The sequence below is a fragment of the Salvelinus fontinalis genome, chromosome 27, assembly GCF_029448725.1.
Source record: "Salvelinus fontinalis isolate EN_2023a chromosome 27, ASM2944872v1, whole genome shotgun sequence".
NCBI classification, from domain to species: Eukaryota; Metazoa; Chordata; class Actinopteri; order Salmoniformes; family Salmonidae; genus Salvelinus; species Salvelinus fontinalis.
Window position 1 is genome coordinate 44,813,276 of NC_074691.1, and position 12,086 is coordinate 44,825,361.

The 12,086-nt window shown below is 41.3% G+C and overlaps 1 protein-coding gene across 2 annotated transcripts in view; it reads left to right on the forward strand.

Annotated features, from left to right (window-relative positions):
• Positions 1-9,249, forward strand: part of enpp5 (ectonucleotide pyrophosphatase/phosphodiesterase 5) — a 76,703-nt gene extending 67,454 nt beyond the window's left edge. For both annotated transcript variants that reach the window (XM_055885823.1, XM_055885824.1), the window contains exons 5-6: positions 1,400-1,579; positions 1,785-9,249. In XM_055885823.1, coding sequence (XP_055741798.1) covers positions 1,400-1,579; positions 1,785-2,179 — 575 coding nt within the window. In that variant the 3' untranslated portion in view covers positions 2,180-9,249. The remainder of the gene's footprint in view (positions 1-1,399; positions 1,580-1,784) is intronic.
• The last annotated feature ends 2,837 nt before the right edge of the window (positions 9,250-12,086 follow it).

Sequence of the window (12,086 nt, forward strand, 5' to 3'; positions counted from 1 at the left end):
TAACTGTCTCACCTGTCCTGTAGGTAAGTTAGAGGAGGTGTATAGTAACTCTGTATCTCACCTGTCCTGTAGGTAAGTTAGAGGAGGTGTATAGTAACTGTCTCACCTGTCCTGTAGGTAATTTAGAGGAGGTGTATAGTAACTGTATCTCACCTGTCCTGTAGATAAGTTAGAGGAGGTGTATAGTAACTGGCTCACCTGTCCTTTAGGTAAGTTAGAGGAGGTGTATAGTAACTGTCTCACCTGTCCTGTAGGTAAGTTAGAGGAGGTGTATAGTAACTGTCTCACCTGTCCTGTAGGTAAGTTAGAGGAGGTGTATAGTAACTGTCTCACCTGTCCTGTAGGTAAGTTAGAGGAGGTGTATAGTAACTGTATATCACCTGTCCTGTAGGTAATTTAGAGGAGGTGTATAGTAACTGTCTCACCTGTCCTGTAGGTAAGTTAGAGGAGGTGTATAGTAACTGTATATCACCTGTCCTGTAGGTAAGTTAGAGGAGGTGTATAGTAACTGTCTCACCTGTCCTGTAGGTAAGTTAGAGGAGGTGTATAGTAACTGTCTCACCTGTCCTTTAGGTAAGTTAGAGGAGGTGTACAGTAACTGTCTCACCTGTCCTTTAGGTAAGTTAGAGGAGGTGTATAGTAACTATCTCACCTGTCCTGTAGGTAAGTTAGAGGAGGTGTATAGTAGCTGTATATTACCTGTCCTGTAGGTAAGTTAGAGGAGGTGTATAGTAACTGTATATCACCTGTCCTGTAGGTAATTTAGAGGAGGTGTATAGTAACTGGCTCACCTGTCCTGTAGGTAATTTAGAGGAGGTGTATAGTAACTGTGTATCTCACCTGTCCTGTAGGTAAGTTAGAGGAGGTGTATAGTAACTGGCTCACCTGTCCTGTAGGTAAGTTAGAGGAGGTGTATAGTAACTGTGTATATCACCTGTCCTGTAGGTAAGTTAGAGGAGGTGTATAGTAACTGTCTCACCTGTCCTGTAGGTAAGTTAGAGGAGGTGTACAGTAACTGTCTCACCTGTCCTTTAGGTAAGTTAGAGGAGGTGTACAGTAACTGTCTCACCTGTCCTTTAGGTAAGTTAGAGGAGGTGTATAGTAACTATCTCACCTGTCCTGTAGGTAAGTTAGAGGAGGTGTATAGTAGCTGTATATTACCTGTCCTGTAGGTAAGTTAGAGGAGGTGTATAGTAACTGTCTCACCTGTCCTGTAGGTAAGTTAGAGGAGGTGTATAGTAACTGTCTCACCTGTCCTGTAGGTAAGTTAGAGGAGGTGTATAGTAGCTGTATATTACCTGTCCTGTAGGTAAGTTAGAGGAGGTGTATAGTAACTATCTCACCTGTCCTGTAGATAAGTTAGAGGAGGTGTACAGTAACTGTCTCACCTGTCCTGTAGGTAAGTTAGAGGAGGTGTACAGTGCGCTGGTGGAGGCCAATCCCAACATGGTGGTGTACAGGAGGGAGCAGATCCCCGAGCGTCTCCACTACCGTCACAACAACAGGATCATGCCCATAATTATCGAGGCCAAGGAGGGCTGGACCATCACCCAGAACAGAACCACTGGACCACACATGTGTAAGGAAATACTTTGTCAACTAAATTCCAATTTGAAATATATTATTGTAACTCAGACTTTCATAAGTTCAGATCTTTATTCTGCTCGTTGGACATTTAGAGTTACCAATATTAGGATTCAGTCCACAATGACATCTAATTAACAGTAAACTTGTTCTAAATGTGTTAATCCTATTCACCGCTGTTCTCTCTCTGTGTTTCACAGTGGGTAACCACGGCTACGACAACACCCTACCCAGCATGCATCCTGTCTTGGTGGCGCGTGGCCCCGCCTTCCGTCAGGACTACGTGAAGAGTTCCATGCGTTCCGTTGACCTCTACCCCCTCATGTGTCACATCCTGTCTGTTCGGCCCTGCCCCAACAATGGTTCTCTAGCCCGGGTTATGGATCTCCTCTCCGAGCCCTCCCCCCCCACACACTCCACCCCCCTGGACGGCAGATACCAGCCTTCCTTCGCCACCGCCCTGGGCGTGGTCCTGGGGGTTGTCATGGTGACAGGGTTCCTGGTGGTTATCGTCAAACAGATGACGATCCGACAACTACCCAGCAGGCAGAGAGAGATGGCCCAGCCGCTATTACTTGGAGAACTACAGCTTTAGAGGAGAGAGGAGAGGCAGAGGAGAGGGAGAGGAGGAGAGGAGAGAGAGGAGAGGCAGAGGAGAGAGAGAGGAGAGGGAGTTAGAAGAGAGAGGAGGAGAGGGAGTTAGAAGAGAGAGGAGGAGAGGAGAGGGAGTTAGGAGAGAGAGGAGAGGGAGAGGGAGAGGAGAGGGAGTTAGAAGAGAGAGGAGAGGCAGAGGAGAGGGAGAGGGAGAGGAGAGGAAGTTAGAAGAGAGAGGAGGAGAGGAGAGGGAGTTAGAAGAGAGAGGAGGAGAGGGAGTTAGGAGAGAGAAGAGGAGAGGGAGTTAGAAGAGAAGAAAGGAGAGGAGAGGAGGAGAGAAGAAAGGAGAGGAGGAGAGTTGACGCCGTACACCGGTAAAGGACAGTAGTTAACCAGGCTTCAGTGTGGAGGAGGAGCAGAGGAGAGGATACGTGTGGCTTTGTTCTGATGGTTGTCTTGTTGTTAATCTCAGCAGTCATAATAACAATAAGAAGCAATAGTACAACGGACACCAAGCGTAATAAGGGAGTAAATCTAGTATGTGGTTGAGTTGTTAAGCCGTACAGTGAATCAGAGAACCACTGTGAGATCTGAGTTCATTTATTTAGTCAGGCTGTTTCTTTCAGTCTTCAATACATCCACGACTGCCACGTTACTACTTTAGTCCATATAGTTGTCGTCATGACTACCACGTTACTATTTTAGTCCATATAGTTGTCGTCATGACTACCACGTTACTACTTTAGTCCATATAGTTGTCGTCATGACTACCACGTTACTATTTTAGTCCATATAGTTGTCGTCATGACTACCACGTTACTACTTTAGTCCATATAGTTGTCGTCATGACTACCACGTTACTACTTTAGTCCATATAGTTGTCGTCATGACTACCACGTTCCTACTTTAGTCCATATAGTTGTCGTCATGACTACCACGTTACTACTTTAGTCCATATAGTTGTCGTCATGACTACCACGTTACTACTTTAGTCCATATAGTTGTCGTCATGACTACCACGTTCCTACTTTAGTCCATATAGTTGTCGTCATGACTACCACGTTACTACTTTAGTCCATTTAGTTGTCGTCATGACTACCACGTTACTACTTTAGTCCATATAGTTGTAGTATTGACTACCACGTTCCTACTTTAGTCCATATAGTTGTCGTCATGACTACCACGTTACTACTTTAGTCCATATAGTTGTTGTCATGACTACCACGTTACTATTTTAGTCCATATAGTTGTCGTCATGACTACCACGTTACTACTTTAGTCCATATAGTTGTCGTCATGACTACCACGTTACTATTTTAGTCCATATAGTTGTCGTCATGACTACCACATTACTACTTTAGTCCATATAGTTGTCGTCATGACTACCACGTTACTACTTTAGTCCATATAGTTGTTGTCATGACTACCACGTTACTATTTTAGTCCATATAGTTGTCGTCATGACTACCACGTTACTACTTTAGTCCATATAGTTGTCGTCATGACTACCACGTTACTATTTTAGTCCATATAGTTGTCGTCATGACTACCACGTTACTACTTTAGTCCATATAGTTGTCGTCATGACTACCACGTTCCTACTTTAGTCCATATAGTTGTCGTCATGACTACCACTTTCCTACTTTAGTCCATATAGTTGTCGTCATGACTACCACGTTACTACTTTAGTCCATATAGTTGTCGTCATGACTACCACGTTACTATTTTAGTCCATATAGTTGTCGTCATGACTACCACGTTCCTACTTTAGTCCATATAGTTGTCGTCATGACTACCACGTTCCTACTTTAGTCCATATAGTTGTCGTCATGACTTCCACGTTACTACTTTAGTCCATATAGTTGTCGTCATGACTACCACGTTACTACTTTAGTCCATATAGTTGTCGTCATGACTACCACGTTACTACTTTAGTCCATATAGTTGTCGTCGTGACTACCACGTTACCACTTTAGTCCATATAGTTGTCGTCATGACTACCACGTTACTATTTTAGTCCATATAGTTGTCGTCATGACTGCCACGTTCCTACTTTAGTCCATATAGTTGTCGTCATGACTACCACTTTCCTACTTTAGTCCATATAGTTGTCGTCATGACTACCACGTTACTACTTGTTCCTGTTCAGTACTTACAGTTATCCTTCATAGGAGATCATCTTTCTATTATATGTGCAATAATGTTGTTTTATATATGTTACTGTCTGTAGGGGGCGTATTAAAGACACATGTGTCTTGCCCATATAAAGTGTTCATAAACCATTAACCATTCAGGGCTTGACATTCAGGTAAATTTGCCAGTGGCACACCAGGCCAGTACCAAGTGAAAACTACTTTCCCGAATGAGAACATGACTGGCTGGGCCAAGTTATACATGCAGAATTTTAATCATGGGTGATTTCATGTTTCATTTGCAGTCTGGGCAAGTACCTTTTTTTTTTATAGCCTATATAGCCAACCATACAATCTGATATTTACACGGATTGTTTGGAGAACGAAGATAAAGCCACCCGTCCCTGTCTCAGTGATGACATATAGCCTTAACATTTAAAGAAAATGTCATAAATTAGCCCAATAAAATGTCATATCTTCAGGGCCTATATAGTACATGGTCCTTATTTAGAGGCAGCTATTTTAGCATAGCACATTTTTTGTTTTGGCCCTTTTTTTAAATGACATCAAATGGATCAGAAATACATTGTAGACATGACTATTGTAGCTGGAAACGGCCTTTTAGGCAGAGTTCCTCTGTCCAGTGTCTGTGTTATTTTGCCCATGCTTTAATATTGCTTTAATATTTTATTTTTATTGGCCAGTTTGAGATATGGCCTCTTCACTGTTGACATTGAGACTGGTGTTTTGCGGGTACTATTTAATGAAGCTGCCAGTTGAGGACTTGTGAGGCATCTGTTTCTCATACTAGACACTCTAATGTACTTGTCCTCTTGCTCAGTTGTGCACCGGGGCCTCCCACTCCTCTTTTTATTCTGGTTAGAGCCAGTTTGCTCTGTTCTGTGAAGGGAGTAGTACACAGCGTTGTACGAGATCTTCAGTTTCTTGGCAATTTCTCGCATGGAATAGCCTTCATTTCTCAGAACAAGAATAGACTGACGAGTTTCAGAAGAAAGTATTTTGTTTCTGGCCATTTTGAGCCTGTAATCTAACCCACAAATGCTGATGCTCCAGATACTCAACTAGTCTAAAGAAGGACAGTTTTACTACTTCTTTAATCAGACAACAGTTTTCAGCTGTGCTAACATAATTGCAAAAGGGTTTTCTAATGATCAATTAGCCTTTTAAAATGATAAACTTGGATTAGCTAACACAACGTGCCATTGGAACACAGGAGTGATGGTTGCTGATAATGGCCCTCAGTACGCCTATGTAGATATTCCATAAAAAAATCTGCTGTTTCGAGCTACAATAGTCATTTACAACATTAACTTCGGGATCGGTGTCCCGTCCACTGGACGGTTGAGCTAACGTAGGCTAATGTGATTAGCATGAGGTTGTAAGTAACAAGAAACTTTCCCAGGACATAGACATATCTGATATTGACAGAATGCTTAAATTCTTGTTAATCTAACAGCACTGTTCAATTTACATTAGCTATTACAGTAAAAGAACACCATGCTATTGTTTGAGGAGAGTGCACTGTTTTGAACATGAAAAGTTATTAATAAACAAATTAGGCACATTTGGGCAGTCTTGATACAAAATGTTGAACAGAAATGCAATGATTGACTGGATCAGGTCAAAATTTGTCCACATACACTGCCGCCATCTAGTGGCCAAAATCTAAATTGCACATGGGCTGGTATAATACATTTTGGCCTTTCTGTTAAATTTCAAAGATGATGGTACAAAAGAAAATACAAAATAATGTTTTTTTTTCTTTGTATTATCTTTTACCAGATCTATTGTGTAATATTCTCCTACATTCCTTTCACTTTCTCACCAACTACAAAGTGTTTCCTTTCAAATGGTACCAAGAATATGCATATCTTTGCTTCAGGTCCTGAGCTACAGGCAGTTAGATTTGGGTATGTCATTATGGGGGGAAATTGGGGGGGGAAAGGGGGCGGGTCCTAAAGTGTTTTTTTAACAATGTCTACACTGTATTTCTGATAAATTTGATGTTATTTTAATGGGAAAAAAATGTTTTTTTCTTTCAAAAACAAGGACATTTCTAAGTGTGTGTGTGTGTGTGTATATATTACAGAATAGCATCATTGCAACATTAATTTTCAACAAGTGATTTGTGTAAATAATGGATGTCTTGACAAGCAAGCAGCTACACAGTGTAGGCCTAGGTCTACGTAAACCTTTCCTTGCTAATAATGACGTCTGTGTGATATGAAATAATACTGACGATCAGGGGGAGAACTTTTTTTTATTCTGCCTCCGCTGAGACGGGTCTGGCGTGAGTATCTAGGCCGTACTGTGGTAGGGCTCACTCGAGATGGAAAGGGAATTTAAGGCTTTGACATTCTTGCCTCAGCTTGGAAACCAAATGCTGGTTGATAACAAGTGTGAATCGTCAGACGTCAGGAAGATTGTCAAGGATTAAATCCAAATATAAATCATTATTTTCTGTTTTGTAGTTTGGAAATGTACTGGGCCAAACGGGTCATGTGAAAGCTTGATTTAATTGGTAACCGGTGAGCAGTTGCCGTGCCAACTCGCAAGGCCTGAATGTCAAGCCCTGCCCATTAGTTGGTGATGTCATAACTATTCGCTGGGGGAAAATTGCTTTTTAGGTTTTAAGGACTGTGAAGTGTGAAGTGCAATAGGTTTTAAGGACTAGGAGGGATTCTTAATTTAGGAGGGATTCTGAGCAATGTGTGTGATTCTTAACTTTCTGTGTTGATAGTTGACTAATGAGTTGTCTGAGGCGCCATTTTGCGCTAAATTAACTGAATCATGATGAAGCGGGACAGCAGCGATGAGATGAAGTGCTGTGTAGGACATGTATGTTTTTGTACTCTTTATTTACAGTGCCTTCGGAAAGTATTCAGACCCCTTGACTTTTCCACATTTTTGTTACGTTAAGGAAAGATAGAAAATAGCTTTTTTCCCTCATCAATCTAGACCCAATATCCCATGATGACAAAGCGAAGAACAGTTTTTCTGAAATGTTTGAAAATGTATAAAAAAAGCAACAAATGAAAACATTTACATAAGTATTCAGACCCCTGTACTCAGTACTTTGTTGAAGCACATTTTGGCAGCGATTTACAAACTTGAGTCTTCTTGGGTATGACTTGCCTAGTTAAATCAAGGTTAAACATATATTTTTAAATCCAAGCTTGGCACACCTGTATTTGAGGAGTTTCTCCCATTCTTCTCTGCAGATCCTCTCAAGCTCTGTGAGGTTGGATGGGGAGCTTTGCTTCACAGCTATTTTCAGGTCTCTCCAGAGATGTTTGATCGGGTTCAAGTCCGGGCTCTGGCTGGGCCACTCAAGGACATTCAGAGACTTGTCCTGTTGGAAGGTGGATCTTCGCCCCAGTCTGAGGTCCTGAACGCTCTGGAGCAGGTTTTCATCAAGGATCTCTCTGTACTTTGCTCCGTTCATCTTTTCTTCGATCATGACTAGTCTTTCAGTCCCTTCCGCTGAAAATCATCACCACAGCATGATGCTGCCACCACCATGCTTCACCCTAGGGATGGTGCCAGGTTTCCTCCAGATGTGACACTTGGCATTCAGTCAAAAGATTTCATGGTTTCATCAGACCGGATAATCTTGTTTCTCATGGTCTGAGTCCTTTAGGTGCCTTTTGGCAAACTAAGCGGGCTGTCGTGTGCCTTTTACTGAAGAGGGGCTTCTGTCTGGCCACTCTACCATTAAAGGCCTGATTGGTGGAGTGCTGCAGAGATGGTTGTCCTTCTGGAAGGTTCTCCCATCTCCACAGAGGAATTCTAGACCTCTGTCAGAGTGACCATCATGTTCTTGGTCACCTCCCTGACCAAGGCCCTTCTCCCCCGATTGCTCAGTTTGCCCGCGAAGACAGCTCTAGGAAGAGTCTTGGTGGTTCCAAACTTCTTCCATTTAAGAATGATGGAGTCCATTGTGTTCTTGGGGACCTTCAGTCCTGCATAAATGTTTTAGTTCCCTTCCCAAGATCTGTGCCTCAACATAACACTGTCTCGGAGCTCTACGGACAGTTCCTTCAACCTCATGGCTTGTTTTTTTTCTCTGACTCCACTGTCAACAGTGGGACCTTTTATATAGACAGGTGTGTGCCTTTTCCAAATCATGTCCAATCCATTGAATTTACCACAGATGGACTCCAAGTTGTAGAAACAACAGGATGTCTGAATACTTTGTTTTTACTTTGTCATTATTATAATTAGATATTATTATTATTATTAGATTGATGAGGATTTTTTTTGTTTTAAAATAAGGCTGTAACGTAACAACATGTGGAAAAAGTCAACGTGGTCTGAATACTTTCGGAAAAGCAAATGTAAATGCTTTTCGATGTCGATAACTGATAGGTGCCTCCTGCCAAAAATGTTTTTTCATGTATTCAAAGAGTTGACATAGCAGCTACTCTGTCATAGGATACCTTTTATTGTACTGATATTATAAATCATTGTAGTTTAGATTTATTTAATTCAGATTGAGTGGTAGAAAATGTCCTTTGAGATTTTGTTAGACTCATTGATTGATTGATTTGATGAACACCAGTGGCCAGAAACAGACAACTGTGATGTGATGATTATTGATTGATTGATTGATTGACATTAGAAAGTATTCAGACCCTTTTCCCACATTTTGTTTTACATTCTTATTCTAGAAATGTATTCAATTATATTTTTCCTCAATCTACACACAATGACAAAGGTTTTTTGAAATTTTTTGCGAATTTATTAAAAACAGAAATACCTTATTTACATGGCAAAATGTGATTACCATTTAATTTGATCTAATATGAATAAAAAGGAAAGTAAGTTGATCATCGTGTAGCGTTTTCTGATATCTTACAGTATTGCATTAAAGAGGTGTTGTAATTAATTATGTACATTAAAGGAGAATTTCACCCTGGGAGAATCTGGGCTTGTTTTCATCATGTCTGAGGCATTTCTACGTGATACTGATTTCACTGTACGTGTTTGTGGGTGTAGATGTGGTTGTCCTTGTTCGATAGAGTCATTGGACGTCTTTCAGTGATGTTCCTATCTGCGAATTCATTGCTAATATACAAGTCAACACATTTTTTTCCCAATCTCTGAAAGTCTACAATTTGTGTGGGGCGATGCTTCGTCCTTCCGTCCCCCAAGACGGGCCTTTTTGAATAGGAGGCAACATAATCCTTTGGGCAAAACCCAAAAGAACTGACTAGACTACAATGGCTTCAATTGATTCCTCTCATCAACACGAATTTGCCGATGGAGCTTCTATTAGCTACATGGTGACGTTCAACCAAACGTGTTTCAACTGAGTTACTCTTCTTTGCTCGCGTTAGTGAATCAAAGATAGAACGAACAAACAAACGTTTACTCTGCTGAAGGTCTCTACCACCTCTTCAATGTCAAGGTCTCTACCACCTCTTCAATGTCAAGGTCTCTACCATCTCTCCAAGGTCTCTACCATCTCTCCAAGGTCTCTACCACCTCTTCAATGTCAAGGTCTCTACCACCTCTTTAATGTCAAGGTCTCTACCACCTCTAATGTCAAGGTCTCTACCACCTCTTCAATGTCAAGGTCTCTACCACCTTTTCAATGTCAAGGTCTCTACCACCTCTTCAAGGTCTCTACCACCTCTTTAATGTCAAGGTCTCTACCACCTCTTCAATGTCAAGGTCTCTACCACCTCTTCAATGTCAAGGTCTCTACCACCTCTTTAATGTCAAGGTTTCTACCACCTCTTCAATGTCAAGGTCTCTACCACCTCTTCAATGTCAAGGTCTCTACCACCTCTTCAATGTCAAAGTCTCTACCACCTCTTCAATGTTGATTGACAGCTAGCTATATCATTTAGCTGATGGCTTTCAGAGTTCAGTACAGGACAGTAATGTCCAGCTAGGCTAGCAAGCTAGCTAACGTTAAGTTACCTCTCATCGAGAATCATCCGTTTTGTTGTGAAGGAAAGAAATTATGGTATCGCATCACTTCTCAGCTTTTGTCGAAATGGATTCCCCATCCGTTCAGCCTGAAAATCCTTCTGATCTTTAATCACCGTAAGCATCATTCTTGATGGCCGCAAGCCACTGGCAGCATCGGGGTAAGTCTCAGGTATTTTATTTATTTAACTAGGCAAGTCAGTAAAGAACATATTCTTATTTACAATGACGGCCTACCAAAAATGCAAAAGGCCTCCTGCAGGGACGGGTATGGATTAAAAATGAAGATAAATAAAAATATAGGACAAAACACACATCACGACAAGAGAGACAACACAACACTACATAAAGAGACCTAAGACAACAACACAGCATGGCAGCAGCACAAAACATGGTACAAACATTATTGGGCACAGACAACAGCACAAAGGGCAAGAAGGTAGAGACAACAATACATCACACAAAGCAGCCACAACTGTCAGTAAGAGTCTCCATGATTGAGTCTCTGAATGAAGAGATAAAACTGTCCAGTTTGAGTGTTTGTTGCAGCTCGTTCCAGTCGCTAGCTGCAGCGAACTGAAAAGAGGAGCGACCCAGGGATGTGTGTGCTTTGGGGACCTTCAACAGAATGTGACTGGCAGAACGGGGGTTGTACGTGGAGGATGAGGGCTGCAGTAGATATCTCAGATAGGGGGAGTGTTCCAGTCGTTAGCTGCAGCGAACTGAAAAGATGAGCAACCCAGTGAGGCCTAAGAGGGTTGTGGCGGATGAGGACTGAAGTAGATATCATGATCATGTGGTAGATAAAACATTTTCGTACTTGTTTGTAATTAACACAGCCAGACGCAGAACACCACATGAGCGTGATAACACGTTAGTGCAGGGGTGTCAAAGTCAAATGGACGGAGGGCCAAATAAAAAATTTTGCTACAAGCCGAGGGCCGGACTGTTCGAATGTTCATTGAAACATTTTTAAATGACGCATATAGTCTAGTGAACCTAATTGAACCTACTGAAAACCTAACAAATATATTCCAATATGATCAGATAAATAAAGCAATATTTTCTTATGGCTCTGTCAGTAATCTTTAATTTTCAACAGACACAAAAGACAAATTTCCTTTATATAAAAATCCCCATAACATGAACATTAAATGAAAGAAACCGGTATTCAAGGCACCATCAGTAGCCTATATTTTCTATTTTAGCAAAAGTGGGCTAAATTTACTTCAAAGAAAAAAACAATAATAGCAATTTTCTATCATCCACTCAACTGAAATATTTTTAAAATATAATTGGATTGAAATACAATAAAATAAAGTGCAAAAATCTATTAATCAAAAACAACACTTTGTTTAAGGAGAAGTAACATGCAGTGAAAACAAATATTAAACTTTAACTTTTAAACTTGAACTGAGTAAAAACTCTAAATATGTGATTGCACAGTAATGTTCACTTGTTTGAGGTTGAGGGTGATACTTGGTGGTGTCCCATCTTTTCCACAAGTTCATCAATGTTCGGGGTAAGGCTCTGAGCTGAGGAAATCCTCAGAATTGAGTGGAGGTGTTCAGCAGTAAGTCGACTTCTGTGTGATGTTTTGTTCAGGTTCATCAAAGAAAACAGTTGTTCACACAGGTATGTGCTGCCAAACATAGACAACGTTTGAGCAGCCTGGATGCGCAGCTGGGGCATTGTGTCGGGGAGGAAACGGGCGAACTCCGCAGCACCCACTGCCGCATATTTTGCCCTCAGTGCATCATTGCATTGGAGGTCAATCAACTCCATTTGGAGGTTTGGTGGTGAGCTTTCCACGTCAAC